This window comes from Otolemur garnettii, unplaced genomic scaffold, assembly GCF_000181295.1.
Source record: "Otolemur garnettii isolate 467f Iridium unplaced genomic scaffold, OtoGar3 scaffold00010, whole genome shotgun sequence".
Classification (NCBI taxonomy): domain Eukaryota; kingdom Metazoa; phylum Chordata; class Mammalia; order Primates; family Galagidae; genus Otolemur; species Otolemur garnettii.
The window spans coordinates 22,616,534-22,636,659 of NW_003852405.1; the positions used below are offsets into that span (position 1 = coordinate 22,616,534).

A 20,126-nucleotide genomic window follows, 5' to 3' on the forward strand; every position below is an offset into this window, starting at 1 on the left:
CTCACAGCAACCTCCAACAACTCCTGGGCTCAAGCGAGTCTCCTGCCTCAGCCTCCCGAGTAAGTGGATCCACAGGCCCCCGCCACAACGCCCAGCTATGTTTTGGTTGCAGCCGTCATTGTTGTTTTTGGCAGGCCCGGGCTGGATTCGAACCTACCACCTTAGGTGTATGTGGCTGGCACCTTAGCCACTTGAGCCACAGGCACCAAGCCTGTTCTTGGAGCCTTACTGAAAATCAGTTGACTATGAAAACATGGATTTACTTCTGGCTTCATTGGCCCATGTGTCTGTTTTTATTCCAGCACATGCTGTTTGGGTTACTACACTCTTGTAATATATTTTGAGGTCAGGTAGCGTGATCCCTCCAACTTTGCTCTTTTTTGCTCAGTGTTGCTCTGGTTATTCAGCTTCCTTTTGGTTCCACGCAAATTTTAGGATTGTTTTTTCTATTTCTGCAAAAAATGTCATTGGTATTCTAATAAAGATTGCATCAACTCCGTCCATGCTTTGGGTAGTATGGTCATTTTGACAATATTAGTTCTTCCAGTCTGAAGTCATAGGATATCTTTCTGTTTGTTTGTGTCCTATTCAGTTTCTCTCATCAGTGTTCTGTAGTTTTCCTTGTAGAGATGTTTCCCCTCCTTGGTTAAATTTATTCCTAGTTATTTTATTTTTTGTAGCTATCATAAATGGGATTGACTTGATTTCTTTTTCAACTAGTCTGTTACTGGCATATAAAAATTCTATTTTTTTTTATTTCAGATTACTATGGGAGTACAAATGATTAGGTTACAATTGTTTGCAATTCTAACATAAAGTTCAAGTTGTAGTTGAGCCCTTCAACCAGGGGGTGTGCTGTATACCCTTAATTGTGCACAGTAGTACTATTGACTTTTATATGTTGATTTTGTACCCTGAGATTTTTTGGTGGAGTCTTCAAGTTTTTCTAAATATAATACCATGTCATCTGCAAAGAGGGACCATTTAACATCCTCTTTTCTAATTTGGATCCTCTTTATTTTTTTCTTTCTCTTGCCTGATTGCCAGGACTTCCAGTAACTATGTTGAACAGGGGTGGTAGAAGTGGGCATCCTTGCCTAGTTCCAGTTCTTAGAGGAAAGGCTTCTGGCATGTCCCTATCCAATATGATGTTAGCTGGGGATTTATCAAAAATGGCCTTTATTATATGCATATTACATATGCTTTTGTCTTTCATTCTGTTGATGTGATGTATTATGGTTATTGATTAACATCTGTTGAACCATCATTATATACCTGGGAGAAAGTCCACTTGATCATGGCATACTTTTTTAAGTGCTATTGGATTCAGTTTGCTGATATTTTACAGAGGACTTTTGCATCTTTGTTCATTAGGATTATGAGTCTGTTGTCATTTTTTGTTGTTGTTGTTGTTTTCTTGTCTGTTTTTGGATTCAAGGTAATTCTGGCCTTATAAAATGAATTAGGAAGAATTTTTCCTATTCTATTTCCTGGAATAGTTTGAAAAGAATTTGGTATTAGCTCTTCTTTATAAATTTGGTAGAAGTAGGCAGTACAGGCTTCAGGTCCTGGGCTTTTCTTTGTTGATAGATACTTTATTACTGATCCAATCCGTTACCCATAATAGTCTCTGATGATCTTTTATTTCTGTGGTATCAGTTGTAATGTCTCCTTTTTCATTTCTCATCTTGTTTGAGTCCTTCTCTTTCTTTCTTGGTTGGTCTACCTGTTGATTTATCCATTTCATTTATCTTTTCAAAAAACCAACTTTTCTATTCTAGTTCATCCTTTGTATTGTTTTTTAGTCTCTATTTCATTTATTTCTGCTCTGATTATTTCTTTCCTTCTCTAATTTAGGGTTTGGGTTGTTCTTGCTTTTCTTGGTCCTTGAGTTGCATCCTTATATTATTTGAAAACTTTCTACTTTTTTTTGATGTAGGAATGGATTGCTCTAAACTTCCCTTATAGCACTGCTTTTATTGTCTCCCATAGGTCTAAGAAGGAAATAAAGAAGTTTCTAGAAAAAATGAGAATAGACAATTTTTCATTGACCTTGTGATTGTTCAGGGGCATGCAGTTTAAATTCCACTTATTTGTACAATTCCTAAGGTTCCTCTTATTACTAATTTCTGGGTTTTATTCTATTGTGTTTTATCCAGGAGAATGTTCCATGTGCTGATGGGAGGATTGTGTATTCCGGGCTGTTGAATGAAACGTTCTATAAATTTCTGTTGGGTTCATTTGTTCTAAAGTGCAGTTTAAATCCAAAGTTTCTTTGTTGATTTTCTAAGTGGGGTGGTAGAAGTTCCCAGGTGTTATTATATTGAACTCTCTCTCTCTCTCCCTAAAGATCTAATAATATTTGCTTTATATCAATATATATAGATTGCTTTATATATCTAGGTGGTCTGGTGGGGGGTGCATACATACTTAGAACTGTTCTGTCCTGTTGTTGAATTGATCTTTTTATCATTATATAATGACCTTCTTTGTTTCTTTTTACTGTTTTTGACTTAAAGTATGTTTTATTTGATATAAGTATAGCTATTTCTGCCTGCTTTTGGTTCCCATTTGTGTGGAATATGTTTTCCATCCCTTTACTTTCAGTCTATATTTGTGCTTATAGGAGAAGTGAGTTTCCTGTAGGCAACTTATAATTAGATCATTTTTCCTCGTTTGTTTTGAGACAGAGTCTCACTCTATTTCTCCAGGCTAGAGTGCTATGGCATCATAGCTCACAGCAACCTGAAACTCCTGGGCTCAAGGGATCCTCTTTTTTTTTTTTTTTGCAGTTTTTGGCCAGGGCTGGGTTTGAACCCACCACCTCTGGCATATGGGGCTGGTACCCTGCCCCTTTGAGCCACAGGTGCTGCCCAAGGGATCCTCTTGTCTTCAGCCTCCCAAGTAGCTGGGACTACAGGCACCCACCACAATGCCTGGCTAATTTTTCTAATTTTTTTTTTTTTTTAAAGTAGAGACAGGGTCTCACTCTTGCTCAAGCTGGTCTCAAACACCTGAACCCAAGCGATCTGCCCACCTCAGCCTCCCAGACTGCTAGGATTAATGGTGTGAACCACCATGCCTGGCCTATTAGATCATTTTCTTAAATCCATTAATCCAGTCTATATCTTTTAAGCGGAACATTTAATCTGTTTAAATTCGAGGTTATTATTGATGTGCGAGGAGTTGTTCCTGTCATGTTGTTAATTGTTTTTTAGTTGTTTTGTATCTCCATTGTCTCTTTTATTGTCTTGTATTGTTTACCATTGTGGTTTGGTGATTTTTTGTGGCGGTAACAGTTGAGTCCTTTCTCTTCCTCTTTTGTGTTTGCTCTACCAGTAAGTAGTGCACATCTGTGTGTCTTCATGGTAATAGATATCATCCTTTTTTCTTCCAGAGATAGGAATCCCTTAAGCATTTCTTAGAGGGCTGGTTTAGTAGTGATGAATCCCCTCAGTTTTTGCTTATTTGGGAAAGTCTTAATTTCTTCTTTATTTGAAGGATAATTTTGCTGAATATAGTGTCTTTGACTGTCAGGTTTTTTTGTTTGCTAGTTTTTACTTTTAGCACTTGGAATATATTATTCCCTTTTCTCCTAGTCTGTAAAATTTCTGAGGAGAAATACACTGTTAGTCTGATGAAGTTTCCTTTATGTGTGATTAGATGCTTTTCTCTTGCTGTTTTTAGATTTCTTTTTGTGTCTTCAACTTTTGACAATTTGACTGTAATGTTGTAGGGAGAATATTTTTTGGTACTTATTTGGGGAATCTCACCTTTCTCTATCTGGATGTCTAAATCTCTTGCTAGATTGAGGAAGTTTTTAGCTATTATTTTATTAAGTTTTCTCTACCATTGAACTCCTCTTCATCTTTTAGAACACCTAAAATTTGAATATTTGGTCACTTTATGGTGCCCCATCTGTCACATAGGCTTTCTTCACTCTTTTTTATTCTTTAATCTTTTTATCATGTCTTGCTGAGTTATATCAAAAGACCTATCTTCAAGACAGAAATTCTTTCTTCTGCCTGAGTTTGTCTATTATTGAAACTCTTAATTTTTTTTAATTTCATTCATTGAATTCTTCAGTTCTGGGATTTCTGTCTGGTTCTTCTTTCATGATATCTATCTCTTTGGTGAATTTCTCATTCATATCCTGAATTATTTTTCTGACTTATTCGTATTATTTATCTATGTTCTCTTTTATCTAACTGAGCTTATTTAATATTATTTGAATTAATTTTCACACATATTATACATTTTTTCTTTTTTTTATTAAGCAATAATAATATTAATGCAAAAAAATTAGCAATCACATTGTCAGATAAAAGTAAAAAAATATTTTCTTTTCTTTGGAGTCTATTGCTGGAGAATCATTGTGTTCTTTCGGAAGTGTCCCATTTCCTTGCTTTTTCATATTTCTTTTGTCGTCTCATTGATACCAATTATTTGGATTGGTTTTCTTAGGGAAGAATTTTTCTTGTAGATGTATCTATGGTATTGATTTGGTCAGATATTCTATTGATTATGAGTGTGTAGTCTCCATATGAGTTCTTCTGTTGGAAATATGATCACTGTTGTCCATGATTTCCCAGGGGTCCCTAAACTTTTTAAACAGGGGCCAGTTCACTGTCTCTCAGACTGTTGGAGGGCCAAACTGCGGGCCCCAGGACGAGTCAGCTGCTAAGCAGGACAGGCAATGGTGGCAAAAACACCCAGTGAGCCAGATAAATGTCCTAGGCGGGCTGCATGTGGCCCGTGGGCCGTAGTTTGAGGATGTCTGGCTTAGACTGTGGTTGTGGCAGAGGCTCTGGTGAGGTTTTGCTGGGGATGAGATACTAGATGGGCCAATCCTCAGGCCCCACTGGTGAAAGCAGTGGTCCAAACATGCTGTCTTTGAGCCCTTGGATGGCATACATGGGTACTGACGTTAGCAGGTCCAGGTGGGCCCATTCTTGGGCATCCAGGTAGCTTGCTCGGGTGCTGATAATGGCTACGGTGGGCCAAGCAAGGGGGTGAGTTCTTGGGCCCCTAAGCAGTGTGTGTGCTGTAGGCAGTCATAACACCAGTGACACAACAACCCTCAGGCCCCCAGATGGCACTCACTGGTGTTAATTAACACTGGCTATGATAAGCTTGGTAGGCCAGTTCTCACACCCCAAGTGGGACATTTAGGTGGATGCCAACAGTAATAGTGGCAATAGGCTGTGTAGACCCATCCTCTGGATCCCAGGACAAGTACCCAGATGCCAGCAGTGGTAGACAGAACAGGGATAACCCCCGCCTCCAGATGGTGGGCACTAGCGGCAGGTTTTCTGGGCCTATTTTTAGTTTCCCTGTTGGTACACACATGCACCCGGGGTGATCAATGAGGCAGAACAATCCCCGAGACCCCTAGGTGGCATACTCAGATACTGGAGGAGGTGGGACAGTGTCAGGAGGGACAAGCTTGTTCTAAGATCCCCCCATTGATATGCACAGACAGGCTATGGTGGGCAGGGTGGCATAAGCCCAGAGCCCCTGGACAGCATGCTGGGCAGTGGTAGTGGCTGGCATTCTGGGGTTGCTGTTAGGCCCTTAGTGGTGTGCATGCATGCCTGAGACAACCAACAGGACAGGGCAATGTCCCAGCCCATGGGTGATGTACTCAGGGTGATTACAGGCCAGGCCTGTCCTCAGGTACCCTCCCCAGTGATGTATAGGACACTGTGTAGGGTCCACTGTTTTGGACCCTGACACTCTGCTGGATCCTATCTGTGCCATGCCCCTGCAGCCCTCTGAGTGGATGCAGGGGGCTGTCAGAGGGGCTCCGAGAATACAAAGGGAGCATAAGTACTTTTGGACCCCAGAGCAGGACCCCTCTCAAGATGATGCCCTTTGCAGCTGTATGGGACTCTGGAAGCATAGGACCCAGCATGAGTTTCCTCACTGGAGCAGTGCTATCATGCAGACTCCAGGAGAGCTCCCTATAACAGACTCCGGACCCAAGGGGGTTGGGCTTTGAGGGGCTCTCCCATGGCTAGGAGTGTAGAAGTCTGCAGTGGGCATACAGACACTGCTGGGGATCCCTTTCCCTGCCCTGGGGAGGCTCTCTGGACTTGGACTGATCCTGGCCAGCCGTCTGCCTTGCCTCCCTCTGCTTTGGTGCCTCAGGTGTTTCCTGTCACCTCTCTGCTGGAGCAGCTTCTTTCTTAGGTGTTGTATTCCAAGTGTCATTATCTACTTGCTATTTTGGTTCTGAGGCGGGGGTCTGATGCCTCTAGTGAGCCCCCTTGAAGCCCCTCTCAGGCAGTGTTCATTTTGAGCTAATCTGTGGACAGACTATAAAACACAAAAATATCATACCAGTTCTAGAATGTTCTCCATAGCCATATTGGCTCAGCCACAAAAGCATTGCCAGGGCTTGACGCCTGGTATTTTGTCAAACTCTCAGTCAATTCTTGGTGGATGGATAAATGAATGAATGACTTTAGATGTGCAGCCGCAATGACGAGCGTGCTTGAGCATGCTGTGCTGTGTATCTCGACAGACTATCACCGGTTGCTTTTAATGTTGGTTTAGTTTTAATACATTGAGATGAGAACATATGTGTGCATTATAGGAAGATCAATTATGAGGGACTCAAAAATGTGCTTTGAATATTTCCTTACACATCCTTGCTTCAGTATTTGACTAATAAATCCTGAATTTCCCTGTGAAACAACATAGCCTGGGATTGTTGAGTTGTTTTTTCTTTTTAAACATCATTGTTGTAATACAAAGAAAGCATGAGTGAGCAGCAGGAGAACGGAGCTGCCTTTCAGACCTTCGGATGAGAAAATTCCCAGAAATGTTGGGAACTGCCGGAAATGCCTGGTTGTTAATGCATCTGGCCATGCGGAGTCTCGTGGGCTGAAGGCCAGACAGTTCCCACTCTGTTTTGTGACAGCTCCACTCTGGGGAGCAAGGCCAGTTCCTCCAAATGAGCAGCTGTGTAACAGACCATGACGACGTGGCCAAGATGATTCTCAGGGCCATTTCCCCTCCACGGCTGCTTGCCTTCTTCATTAAGGAGGTGCCTGTGATAAAAGTGAGGTTGACTTTCTTTTTCCTGCTAGCATACCCCTCACAGGATTCTCCTGCCTTGTAGCATAGATTTCCACCTCCTAAAGGCATAGCCTGCGTCTAAATTATCTTTGCGTCTCTTCCCTTTCCTACCTCATAGCACCATCATGCTTAGTCCAAAGGGAGCACTCCGTAAAAGATCAGTGAATTGAACCAAACACCCACCGGATCCAATCCCAGCAATAATCACTCTAATCATTTTACACAAAACGGAATCATCCCTTTGGCAGAAGTCAGAAAAGGCATTTGGAACTGCGACTTGACTTCTCAAATCATCCCCCCAAATCCTGTGGAACTGATGTGTATTATTCAGAGTTTAGTCTGGGGCCTCTCAGGATATAGCATAATCTGCTCGGAGGGAGAGGAATTTGTACTGACGTGTAGAGGGTTTAGGGGCTTTCTTCTTTCCGTTCTGGCTCGGGGCACAGTGAAAAGCAGGAAGTACAGTCCAAGGTTTAAAAGAACACTTCACATAGAGCTCTGGAGCAATACCACCCCCTCCTTGCGTTTTTAGGGGAAAAAAAAATGTTGGAACATAGAACTAAGCCCAACAGTGGCATTCCTGGAATATTTGAAGTGACACTCATCTTTGAACAAAGGCTCTGTGCCTCCACAAAGGGGAAACAAAACCTGCTCCTTGGCCTCACTGTGTCTGGGTCCTCAGGAGCCTGAGCTCTTTGAGGTGGCATCCTGCCAGCGGGATCCGCTCAGCCCTGGTAGGACACAACAGGGGAAAGATGTTAGAAAGTGATGCCGTCTCCCCAAATCTTTCTCCGTGTGTTCCCTGCAAACGGCCAGCGCCCTGCATTGTGTATACACATTGCATCTCCTGAACCGACAGCAGGGCTACAGATAAGGGCTCAGCTGTCTTATTCAGACACTAGCAACATAAAGAGAAAGGGAAACAATCCCTCTGACAGGAAAAGAGGAACCTGGTCTTTATCCCCAAAGACAGAAACTCTTTGTGTTTAGAATAAACACCTGAGGCTTTTTCAGGGGCCAAGAAAATGTGTATCATGTTTATTATCTGCAAGAACCACTTCATAAATCCTTTTCATTTAGAAAGACTAGGCCTGACATAGCTTTTGTATTTTTTTTCTTTCCCCAGTTAAGCAGAACCACTCACTGCTCCAAATGGGGCCCGTTCATTATTAAAAGTCATTGCTTTGGGGATATTTATAAATCTGTCTTAAAATGATAACCATGGGGTCTTGACAAATTAACTAAAAAGCTTCCCCTAAGGTGGTTTGGGTGGTTTTGCTAAGACATTTATTTTAAGAGGAACTCTTGGTAGAATTTATCGGCACATTACTTCATACATTCCCAGCATTCAATTATTTCCCGACTAAGGATATGATAATTCCTCTCCTCCCAGTAATGCAAAAAATGAAATTATCCTCAAACAATTCTAGGTTGGTACTAGCCCTTATGTTAGTAATTTTAGGAATGCCCCCACCAGAAGCTATAAATTATATAAAATCTAAGGCTCAGAAAAGGGGGAAGCATGAAAGAGTGAGACAAAACAGTGGTTAGAATTTCAGATAAATGCTGGTAACCTGAAGAACAATGAATCAAATAGGAACTAAGATGGAGGAGGGATTGTTCACTCCCCAGGTGAGGTCGAGGGCTTGGAGCCAACCAGAAAGGAAATCTGAAGTCCCCATTACTTGGCACTGTCTAAGGTAGACATAAGTGGAGATTTTAGTTTGTTCCGTCACTAAAAAACAAGAAGGCAGCGCCGATAATGATCCTTGATATCATTTCCTCTGGAATGTACAACAGTCCATGTTTCTGCTTGGTAGTCACCACCGGACATGCGTGAGTCAGACTGAGAGGTGGGGGTTTGCCCAGACTGCTGATGGATCCAGTGGGATGTCGGGCCTGGGAGAGGTGGTCTTGCCACGCTTCTTGCCTTTCAACTCATCTTGTACCAAGGGGCTTGGGTGGGTTTTTAATCTCTGCATAAAGAATGCATTGAATCCTCTATGAATTAAACCAACAACCAGCTGGCAATTATCTGGTATTTAGGGGTGGTGAGAGCATTTAGCATATGTGTGGGCCAAAATATGCTACCCACAGTTCTCTCAATTTATTAGAGTCCATGGGAATAGTAGATTTTCTGGATTTTTTGTTTATGTCTAGACTTACTCAGATAGCCATGGCTGTGCATACCATGTTGTAAGGACCTCTCAGAGGCCCTCAACTCATTAGGATTCTACTAGGAAACCTCTGGCTCAGAGAACTGTCTCACCATGGTCTCTCTCCATGCAAAGGGTAGCAATATTACATCCATTATCAGACTGCTCCTGCCTCTGTCTGCGCCAGGCATATTCCACACTGGAACTGAATGCTTGGTTAACCTGGTTGGTGAGGCAGGAAGGAAGGGCTTGCTCCATGTCACTCTTCACATTCTCTTAAAATTTCATCTCTCTTCTACTCTTCCATACTGTACTGTCCAATGCCACCAGGACTGAGTGGGCAAGTCTGAAGCACATTTCCACACAAATAATGAAGAGTAAAAGGAAGCCTAGCTGGAAAGGTAGATTAGACCCAGATGGTGGAAAAGGTCACATTTGCCTTGCTGGCATGACATTTAGCAGGTTCCTTGAAACGTGTGGATAGTCATAGAGAATGACGACATGATTCTGCCCAAGCAATATTGGCTTTTGTTTTTGGTGTTTGGGTCTCTTTCTTTGGGGGGGAAGGGGAGTATTGTTTTGTAGGGGCTTTGATTGTGCTGAGAAGGTAAGGCTGAGATACCAACATTTAAAATCTTGTGCAGAGTTCTTTTTGTTATTTTTTATGTTATTTTAAATAGGTACTAAGAAACTCAGCATTAAAAAAATCGACCTGCTAAGTAAGTTTTTCTCCAGTTGTGGTCTGAGGACCCTCTGCCTCAGAATTATCTGGAGGGCTTTCAAAATGCAAATTCCTACACTTTACCCCAAATCTGCCAAACCAGAATCCCTAGAGTTGAGGCCTGAGAGTATGGTTTTATCATTCTTCCCAGGTAACTTCCATGCCAATTGTAATAAGGGTGGCACCTGCCAGCAGACAGGTGAATTCAATTTAAACGCACGTGACGAGCAAACTGTGGGCGTGTGTCTTTGTGTGCAGTTACTGCTAAATCAGATTGTTGACCGTTCTGATTACTGCTGCAATCCTTCTCCTGTGGCGAGGGGAGCCCTGCTCACTCACCCAAAGACATCCTCAAAACCCCAGCTGAGCCTTTTGTTTATGTAGCCATTTTGTGTCTTACAGTTAGGTGGTATGAACAAAAACTACAAAAATCACAAACAGTTTTAAAAATCTTAAAAATATAGAGTCAAAGTCATGCTTTAAAAGAACAACAAGAAGAACCCTCTCAATTCGTCCAAAGACATAACTTGATCAGATTTTTCCTCTTCGGGTTCTAAGCGACTAGAAGTGGTAGGCAGGAGCTTGAACAGAGAGGGTCTAGGCATGGCCTGCAAGCTGGAATCCTCCCAGCCTGGCTTCTGTTTGGAAGTGTGAGGGGACACTGCGCTTAGGCCTGTTTCGTTTCTTTTTGTAGATTATGCAGCAGATGAGTGACCATCGCTATGACAAGCTCACCGTGCCTGATGACAGAGCTGCAAACTGTATATATCTCAATATCCCTGGCAAAGGGCACGTCTTACTGCACCGGACCCCAGAAGAGTATCCAGAAAGTGCAAAGGTAAAAAACCATCCCTTCTGACCCTGTGGCTGGGTAGGCCTCCCTGGGAATTTCTGCACAATAAAGTGACAAATAAGGGCCTCTTTTTCCTCTATACATCTCAAATCATGAAGAAAGCAGAAAGGATAATGTAATTTAAGCAAAGGAAAGTTTATTTAACTCACTTTTCTCATTCATATCATCGGTCACTGATGTAAGCACAGTAATTGAGGTGATTGTGCCCGGTATTCAAAGCTCTTCAAATAAGTACCCTGATCACTCAAAGCTCTGCCCTAGCTCTGATTAAATTTATGTTCCTACACTCAGATCCTCATCAAGTATAAAGACCTACAATTAGATGATCAACTGTATCATTTTCTGAAAGATCTGAGCTGCCCCTCAGAAAAAGTAATTTGTTTTTTAAGGAAGAAGAGTATAAATGACCCAGAGTGGTGGGCCCTCGTTGTCAGGGCTGCAAAAAGAAAAGGGTGTACATCCTACGTGGCAAAAAGCTCTTTGTTGAAAAGACAGAGCAGAAAGAAGCATGGTACATTGGAAATTAGCCAACTGGTCCCTCCAGGGGTCTCTGCCTTTGTGTTCCTACAACGGGGTTGACCTTGGATCTGGGATTCTTTCTCCATCTAAGAAAATCTTCCTTGTCTTTCATAGCTCTCTGCTAATCTCATCTGTACGCTTTTATAATTTGAACTTTATCCTACCAAGCTGAAATAAGAGTACTCACGCACAAACTTTTCAAGTGTCCATATTTTCCAGATACTCAGCACCTTCATCGCCACCCACTGGAACAAGATAGTTGTATTTTAATACTGTGCATTACAAAAGAGCCTTCAGTGGACATTGATTTTACTTTTTTGTGTCTTAAACTTTGCAAATAATAGAAAAAAATGATGCTGCCTTCTAAATATACAATACTATGTAATTACTAGTTGTCCTTCTAATGACAGTCTTCTCGAAACAGATAAAAAGAAAGGGTTGCAGTGAAACATAGATAATTTCTATTTCCATAGCTGAAATCTGAACCTGAGGAAAGCATGGGACTCATGACACCAGCCTGGGGCTGAGTGAGCTTCTGATGAATAGTGGCTCTCATATTTAATGTGCCTTGGGGGTGTTAAAAATGCAGGATCCTAGGCTCAGTGCCCATAGCTCATTGGTTAGGGCACTGGCCACATATACCAGGGCTGGTAGTTTCAAACCTAGCCCAGGTCTGCTAAACAACAATGACAACTACAACAAAAAATTAGCCGGGCATTGTGGAGGGTGCCTGTAGTCCCAGCTACTTGGGAGGCTGAGGCAAGAGAATCACTTAAGCCCAAGAGTTTGAGGTTGCTGTGAGCTATGATGCCATGGCACCCTACCAAGGGCGATGTAGGGAGACTCTGTCTCAAAAAAATAAAAACAAATTGCAGGTTCCTGGACCCCCACCCTAGAATCTGCAATATCAGCAAGACCCCAGGTCACAGAATTCACTTTGAGAAGTACAGGTCTGGATCGTCCATGCCTCCTTAGCACAGTGGTGATCTGACAGCCACTAACCACTTCCTGATTCAGCCCTGCGTCTAGCAACAATAATGATAATGTCAGCAACATTCCCTGTGCCAGGCCCTACAGCAAGCATTGTGACATGTAGTATCTTATTTAGTCTTTATCACAGCCCGACCAGGGCAGTGTCACCATTCCAGTCTCAGAGAGAAGTAAACCAAGGCTCTGAGGAAATTCACTTGACTGAAATTGTACTTTGAGTAGTAAGTAGGTTGAGAGTAGTAGTCGTGCCAGGCGCAGTGGCTCACCCCTGTAATCCCAGCACTCTAGGAGGCCAAGGAGGGTGGATTGCCTGAGCTCAGGAGTTGGAGATCAGCCTGAGCAAGAGTGAGACCCCGTCTCTACTAAAAATAGAAAAACCTAGCCGGGTGTTGTGGCACATGCCTGTAATCCCAGCTACTTGGGAGGCTAAAGCAAGAGGATTGCTTGAGCCCAGGAGACTGAGGTTGCTGTGAGCTATGCTCATGCCACAGCACTCTACCCAGGGTGACAGAATCAGACTCTGTCTCCAAAAACAATTTTTAAAAAAGAAAGAAAGAAAGTAGCAGCATGGTGACAGACTGGGTTTGGCGCCCTGTCTGGCTGCAGGACTCTTCACTGACCACAGTTCTGAAGTTTAAGGACAACAGTGCTTCCCTAAAGAAGCACAGTAGACTAATTCTAGGCAGTGCATTTTTAAGTCATCTTGTTTCTTAAGATGTGCTTTGTTTGATCATCAGAGAAAAAAAATCTGTGGACTCTTAACTGGAAGTTTTGACACATATTATTCGTGTCAAAAGATGCTAATAAAATTCACCCTTGTGATTTAAAAGCAGTTTGACCTGAAATACTTAAATTATATTTTGTCACGTTTTTCCAGTGGCGTTGGTAAGGAAAGAAACACGATAGTTGGCCATCACATTCAGACTGAAGACACGGCCACCAACTTCCGTGTACCACTTAATCGAGCAATGACAATGGCAGAGGAAAGGCGTCTCTAGCAACAGCCGCATTCTGACACATCTTTGGCTTTGAGGTTAAGGCACAGAGCTAGTGGTTAACCAGTTGCTGCCAGCTCAGTAGGGATGGCTGTGAAGATGTGTGTGGCAGAGACTGCACATGTGCCTAGGGGGTTAATAAGCGAAAAGCCGAAACCCACGAGCTGAATTGATGCCTTTACTCCTGGGGGCGCTGAAACAGGTGGAAATGTTCTTCTCCTTCTTTTCCTCTCCCCCCATTCCCCCTGTAGGTTTATGAGAAGCTGAAGGACCATATGCTGATCCCTGTGAGCCATTCTGAACTGGAAAAGGTGGACGGGCTGCTCACCTGCTGCTCAGTTTTAATTAACAAAAAGGTAGACTCCTGAGCCGCAGAGCCTCTCCCTGGTCGCCGGCAAGACCGCACAGGCAAAGCCCTGTCTCTGTACCCACTCCCGTTGTTTTCCTTGACAATCTACTGTGCCACTGTGCTACTAACTCTTGTTTACAAAAATTTAATTTCTCAGTTTAATTGCTTCCTTCTGCACCCCTCCCTGCCCTCCCCCCACGGTGGTCCCTACGCTATGGATTTGCTAAATGAAGTAAGCAGCCTAGAAAGTAGAGATCTAATGAATGATTGAAATGTGATTAATAATAGTAAGGAAACACTCATTTTAGCGTCTGTCATATCAGTGTGAAAATCGTTCCGTTGCCAGTATATTCTGAAGGACACGTCCTGGTTCCGTCACACGAGCTCCGTTTTTTTCTCTGTATCGTGAGTCACGTTTGGTTCCTGAGAAATTCTCTGATCCAGGGATCCTCCCCCTTTCTCTCTCTTTTTCCTTCTGAATTCTGAAAACTTTTTCTCCAGTTACTTGCCTTTCCCACTTCTGTTACAGCCACTTTGACCTTGGGTAAAATTCCAGGTCTTGCCTTCTGGATACCCTCCTACAGGTCCACCCGCCTGACCTTGGTCTCCTTGGCCACCAGCTATGTCTGCCACCACCAAGCCCTCAGCCCCACCCGGGGCAAGCAGGCTCCTCCACAGATCAAAATCAGAGAGCTGCTATTTGCGGGAGTGTTCGCCAAATAGAGGCACATCCTGAGGGGATTTGCCCCAGAGAGCTAAATTCCAAAAGAAGTGGGGCACCACACCTAGGAAGCACCAGAAGGTTGCTAAGAGATCAAGATCAAGAAGTTCGGAAACACCCCATGGGCACAATGTCTTAGAAAGCCTTTAAGTCACAATCCATGGATTTTTGTCTCCTTCTGGCCATCTGTGACCTGGCAGGGCCTTATTTTCTTCCTTCAGCTCATTTCTGTCCCTGTCCCACCTGACTCACCCTATTTCCAGCTTTCTACCCCTTATAGTTATCTTGGTCTAGCAAAGATAAAAATACGTTTTTTTCAAAAGAGACAACACATCTAAAGGTGATTATTGATGGTCTAGCGTGAGCCAGAGGGAACAGCTCTCCATGGTCAAGGAGCAAGTTCAGGAAGTGATCACCTTGATGCTTGAAACCTGCCTCAGGCAACGGACAATTCTCCTTTGAAACATCCATGAATATTGACCGTGGAATTCGATTCAGAGTTCTTCTCTAGCCTTCAAATTCATACAACTTTCAGCTGACATTGGTCTCTTACAAAGAACAATGCCACACCGAAGGAAGAGATCATTCTTTTACCCAAATCTGAAAGACTCAGTCTGTTAGTGAGCCAACATAGTGGTACTTTCCGAGGATTGGTAACTGATCAGGCATGTTATCAAACTTCCTAGTCATCTCCACCTTTCCTGTATTGCCTGTGGCTTGTTGTTCAAGATTCAGAATCAAGGAGATTAAGAAATAGCACTTCAAGTCTTGCTCTGCTCACCTCTGTGTTTGCAATCAAACATGCCTTATGTTTGGTGACTAAGAGAGAATAAGAATAACCGTCATTCATTTCATCCCCCCAGCTCCCAGCAGATGGAAAGGAGAAACCCCTGAGAAAATTAAGACATCTTTAACTGCTATCTGTCTTTCTCATTTATTTGATGATTCTACACCAGAAAGTTTAAAGAATTTCTTCTCCTCCTTTTCTTCCTTGTTGCTTAACTTTGAAATTCCTATCACACGCAAAATATAATTATACCCATCCTGTAAATGAAACACATCTTGATCACTGTCATGTTTTGGACCGTCTCATCATGGATGAGTAATAACATTTTCCCAGAGAGAGAATAAATGTCAGCCACATGTCCAACTTCACAGATTGTTCTGGGCGGTTATGGTTGCCCTTTTGGGTTAAATCTGGCCCTGCCCTGGCAAAAGCAGAAATTCTCCCTGTGAGAACTTAACATCTCAAAAACAACCACAGGAAAAAGTAGCCCCATCAGCCAGTTTAAGTTTATTGGCATATAATTTTTAATATCCTTACTTCTATCATCCCAAGTCAATGAACTGTCCTCTCTTACATTTAGTCAATTGCAAGTGAATAGATTTTTCTTCGTAACAATTTGTTCTGCACAAGGCTGCTTTTTATTTTATGTCTCTTTTGATTTTTCTTTCTTTCCTTTCTTGTCTTTTTCTTGAGAAACCGCTTAGAATCCGGGTGCCTCTTCTACATTTCACTCGGCACTGCTATCTTACCTACTTGGCTGGCTTCTTTGGACTCCCTCTGGGGACAAGGTGATGTGAAAACCTAAATTATTTGCAGCGTATTACTATAACTTCTCTGATGTTCTCATAAGCATAATGTGACCTTTGCAAAGGAAACATTCCCCTCTTGTCCATTGTGACTTATAAGGATGGATAGGCAAACAAATTTCTTTTTGACGTCATAAAGACATGAGGGATTATATTTAAATAGGTAAAAGTTAAGTTAGAATTACTTAGCCAATATGATTCAATTTAATAAAAGGATGCTATAGAGAAAATATATTATCTAGCATTATTTCGTCAATTATAATAAATTGCTATAGAAATCAGCAGGCAGATCTTTCCAATTGATTGCTGTTTTAAGCTACTGTGAACAGATTATTAAGGTCATCTCTTTATCTCTAAGGGGGGGCACATAGTCTGTAGATGAATAATGTGACCTATAAGAGTTGCATGTTAGTCTTTGAAATTATTTACTCTTTAACATTCTACAAACCTCAGACGTGATTTCAACACTGTACTAGACTTGTGCATTTTATTTTCCTGGTCATCTCGTTCCAGCCAGTGTATGGTCATCCACTCTGTGTGCCAAAACCAGTAATGCCTTTCATGACCCTTTAGTCCAGAGAAGTTCTGCACTGATTTTAGTCTCTTGCTGTCCCAATCCTACATGTATACCAATCACGATGGAATAAAGTGTGAGTTGTACTGTGGTGAACAGCGTATGTCTCTTTTTTTGCAACAGAAACTGCCATGGGGAATGAAGTCATCATTTCTTGGCCATCAGGCACGCGATGTTTCTCTCCTGTCCTCTAGGCTATCAAATTGGAAATACCATACCTATAAATCAACTGCCATCAAAGCTTGGGTTAAAATGATACTGCAAGTAATACTTTATACTTCAGGCACTTAAAAAGTATGCATATTGGGCAGCACCTGCCCAATATGGCTCAAATGAGTGGGGGCGCCGGCCCCATATACCAGAGGTAGTGGGTTTAAGCCAAGCCCTGGCCAAAAACTGCAAAAAAAAAAAAAGTATGCATGTTTCGTCAGATGGGGTGGCTCATGCCTGTAATCCTAATAATCTGGGAAGCCAAAGCAGGTGGATCATTTGAGCTCAGGAGTTTGAGACCAGCCTGAGCAAGAGAGAGACCCCCCTCTCTAAAAATAGCTGAACATTGTAGTAGGCACTTGTAGTCTCAGCTACCTGGGAAACTGAGACAAGAAGATCACTTGAGCCAAAGAGTTTGAGGTTTCGGTAAGTTATGACACCATAGAACTCTACCGAGGACAACAAAGGGAGACTGTTTCAAAAAAAAAAGTATGCATATTTTGCACACTGGGCCAGAAGAGCTTGATTTCACCTGTGTTTCTGCTAAAGGGCATCCCTTTCTCCCTTCTACTGTGGACTGTAGTCAGCCCACTATGTGGTTCAATGACAGAGGCAGGTGGATGATTTTTTTCTACACTTATGCAAGAGTTTGGTTTTTGTTTTACAGTAAGCATTATTTAGGAACTGTGAGGGCTTTTTAAATGTAGCCTTTTTATTTCTTGCACTTTTGCCAGCTGAATTGTTTTCTTTTTCTGATTGTAAAAGTAATAACTTCACTCTGTAAAAATACAATTAAAACACTACTGGAATGTTCAAAAGAAGCACAGAAAAACAATGATCCCAAATTTTATCACTCGGAGATAACCACTATCAACATTTTTGAGAATATCCACACACCTATACACAGATAGAGATATAAATACGGAATAATTTTATACAAGCGTGTGGTTCTGTAGTCTGATTCTGTCACTTAGCAATATATTGCAGGCTTCTCTCCATCTCAACAAATAAAGATCTACAACATCAATTTTAATAGCCCATAATATTCCACAGCATGGTTGTTGAAGCAGCTCTTTTTAAATTATATGGAGTCTCATATCACAGATGGTCAGTGCACCCACAGGACTACCAGCCGGGGGTCTTCAGTCTATCAAAAATGCACTGCTTATCAGTCTTCACATAGCCGCAGAGTTAGTTCAAGCTGGTGTATTCTTATCATAACTGAATGGCAATATGAATGCTTACCAGATGCACAGGCCAGTACTAAAATTCCTTGGGGGAGGTAATTTATTTAATCACAACTTCTCAGTTGACGTGCATTGATTAGTCCTGCATTTTTTTTTTGTAACAGACAGAGTTTAGCTTTGTTGCCAGGCTGGAGTACAGTGGCCTGGTCATAGCTTGCTGCAGCCTTGAATTTCTGGGCTCAGGAGATCCTCCTGCCTCAGCCACCTAAGTAGCTGGGACTCCAGGCAGCTGGTTAATATTTTTTTTTAATTTTTTAAAATTAATCTCTCTGTCCAGTCCAGTCTCAAACTCCTGGCCTCAAGTGATCCTCCTGCCTTGGCCACCCAAAGCCCTAGGATTACAGGTGTGAGCCACGATGCCCAGCCAGTTATGCATTATTTAGGTTGGCATCGGCATGGGCAATGAAGCTAAAAAAAAATATACCAAATGCCACCTCTGCAAACCTGCCCTGAGCCCCAATAAGAAATGACCCTCCACCTAAGTGCCAGAGAACGGTGCTCCTCACAGGGCAGAGGGAGGTACTGTTCAAAGGACAATGGGCAGGGGTCTCCTGCCTGATCTTCTAACCTTCCACGAGAATGAGGGAAGGTAAGAGTGAGAAAAACACCCTCTTCCGACAAGCTGCAGATTCCAGAAATGGAAATTTTGTTCAAAGAATGCTAATCAACAACAATTTTAAATTTATTTATTATTTATTTTGAGACAGAATCTCACTTTGCTGCCCTGGGCGGAGTGCCATAGCATCATAGTTCACAGCAACCTCAGTCTCTTAGGCTTAAGCAATCCTCTTGCCTCAGCCTCCCAAGTAGCTGAAACTACTGGTACCCATCACAATGCCTGGCTATTTTTACAGCTGGGGGGGTCTCACTCTTGCTCAGGCTGGTCTTGAACTCCTGATCTCAGGTGATGCGCCTACCTCAGTTTTCCAGAGTATCAACAACAATTTTAGACAAGCGAGCACGCACTTCACAGGTGCCCACACGCTGCTAAGCTCTGCAGTGCAGCGCCTGTCTTCCAAGAGCGTTGGTTTGGGAGGAGCAGAGAAAGATGGACTGCACAAGGACACACAACTGAAGGTAAGAACTATAACAGCATGATGCGGTGGCTGTTCCCAAGCTGAGGAGACAACAGCAGATCGGGGTTTGATCTGAGCTCAGAAAAATAGCCCTAACTTCAATAGGTAGAGATGGGGGAGGGCTCTAGAGACTGAGGGACGAGCATGAGCAAAGGCGTGGGGGCGGGAGACCATAGTATGTACTCCAGAAGCCAGTATTTGTTAAGCACCCGCCATGCACCACTTAACTCGGCTGGGCCCTGGACACACAATGGTGACAGTCTCTGGTCTCCTGAAAAATGCATGCAATAAGAAAAATAGACATTAAACAAGTGACAGCTGGTGTGATAAACATTATGAGAGGAGAATGGGGTGCTCAGAGCACGCAGTAGGGGCAAGCAAGTGGATTTGTTTGGCTAAAACATGGAATAATTACAATGGGATGATGAGACCGTGGTAGGTGGAATGTTGAGGGCCTTGCCTGCTAACTTAGTGTATTTGGACTGAACTTGGCAGTCTGTGAGGATGCCCTGAAGACTTTTCAGTCAAGAAGTGATATTATTGGAGCCTGATCTGGCAGCATTATAGGGGACAACGTGGGACTGAGAAAGACTAGTGTTCCTCCAACTTTAATTTCTCCAAGTTTAATTTGTTGTTTAAACATCTCTTCTTACCACCAAAATGGAGGCTGAAAGCCAGACAATTAACTCTCTGTATTTTCTTTCTTGAAGAACAGATTAATAAAACCTCCCCCTCCCAACTCCAAAGGGACATTTTCAAGGCAAATGAGATAAAAAGAACTGAAGGGTTCTTCGGAGAAAAAGTATAGTGTCAATATCATTATCATCATCATTATCCTTATTAACTCCTATCACAGCAAGCTTGGATCCCATCAAAATGTCATCTTCTATTTGAAACATCAATCACCTGCTCCAGAAATAACTCAGGAGTTTCATCACAGATGTCTGTGAGCCGGCCTGACAGCCTCCAAGATGAATTCACAGGTTTCCTCGGTTGCCGACACGGCTGCTCTACGGACACACTTGCATTGGGGGACTGT

General features: G+C 42.6%; 1 protein-coding gene across 1 annotated transcript in view; it reads left to right on the plus strand.

Annotated features, from left to right (window-relative positions):
* DDAH1 (dimethylarginine dimethylaminohydrolase 1) overlaps positions 1 to 16,645 on the plus strand; it is a 137,351-nt gene extending 120,706 nt beyond the window's left edge. Inside the window, exons 5-6 of the mRNA XM_003784185.3 lie at positions 10,655 to 10,798; positions 13,569 to 16,645. Coding sequence (XP_003784233.1) covers positions 10,655 to 10,798; positions 13,569 to 13,685 — 261 coding nt within the window. The 3' untranslated portion in view covers positions 13,686 to 16,645. The remainder of the gene's footprint in view (positions 1 to 10,654; positions 10,799 to 13,568) is intronic.
* Positions 16,646 to 20,126: the final 3,481 nt, after the last annotated feature.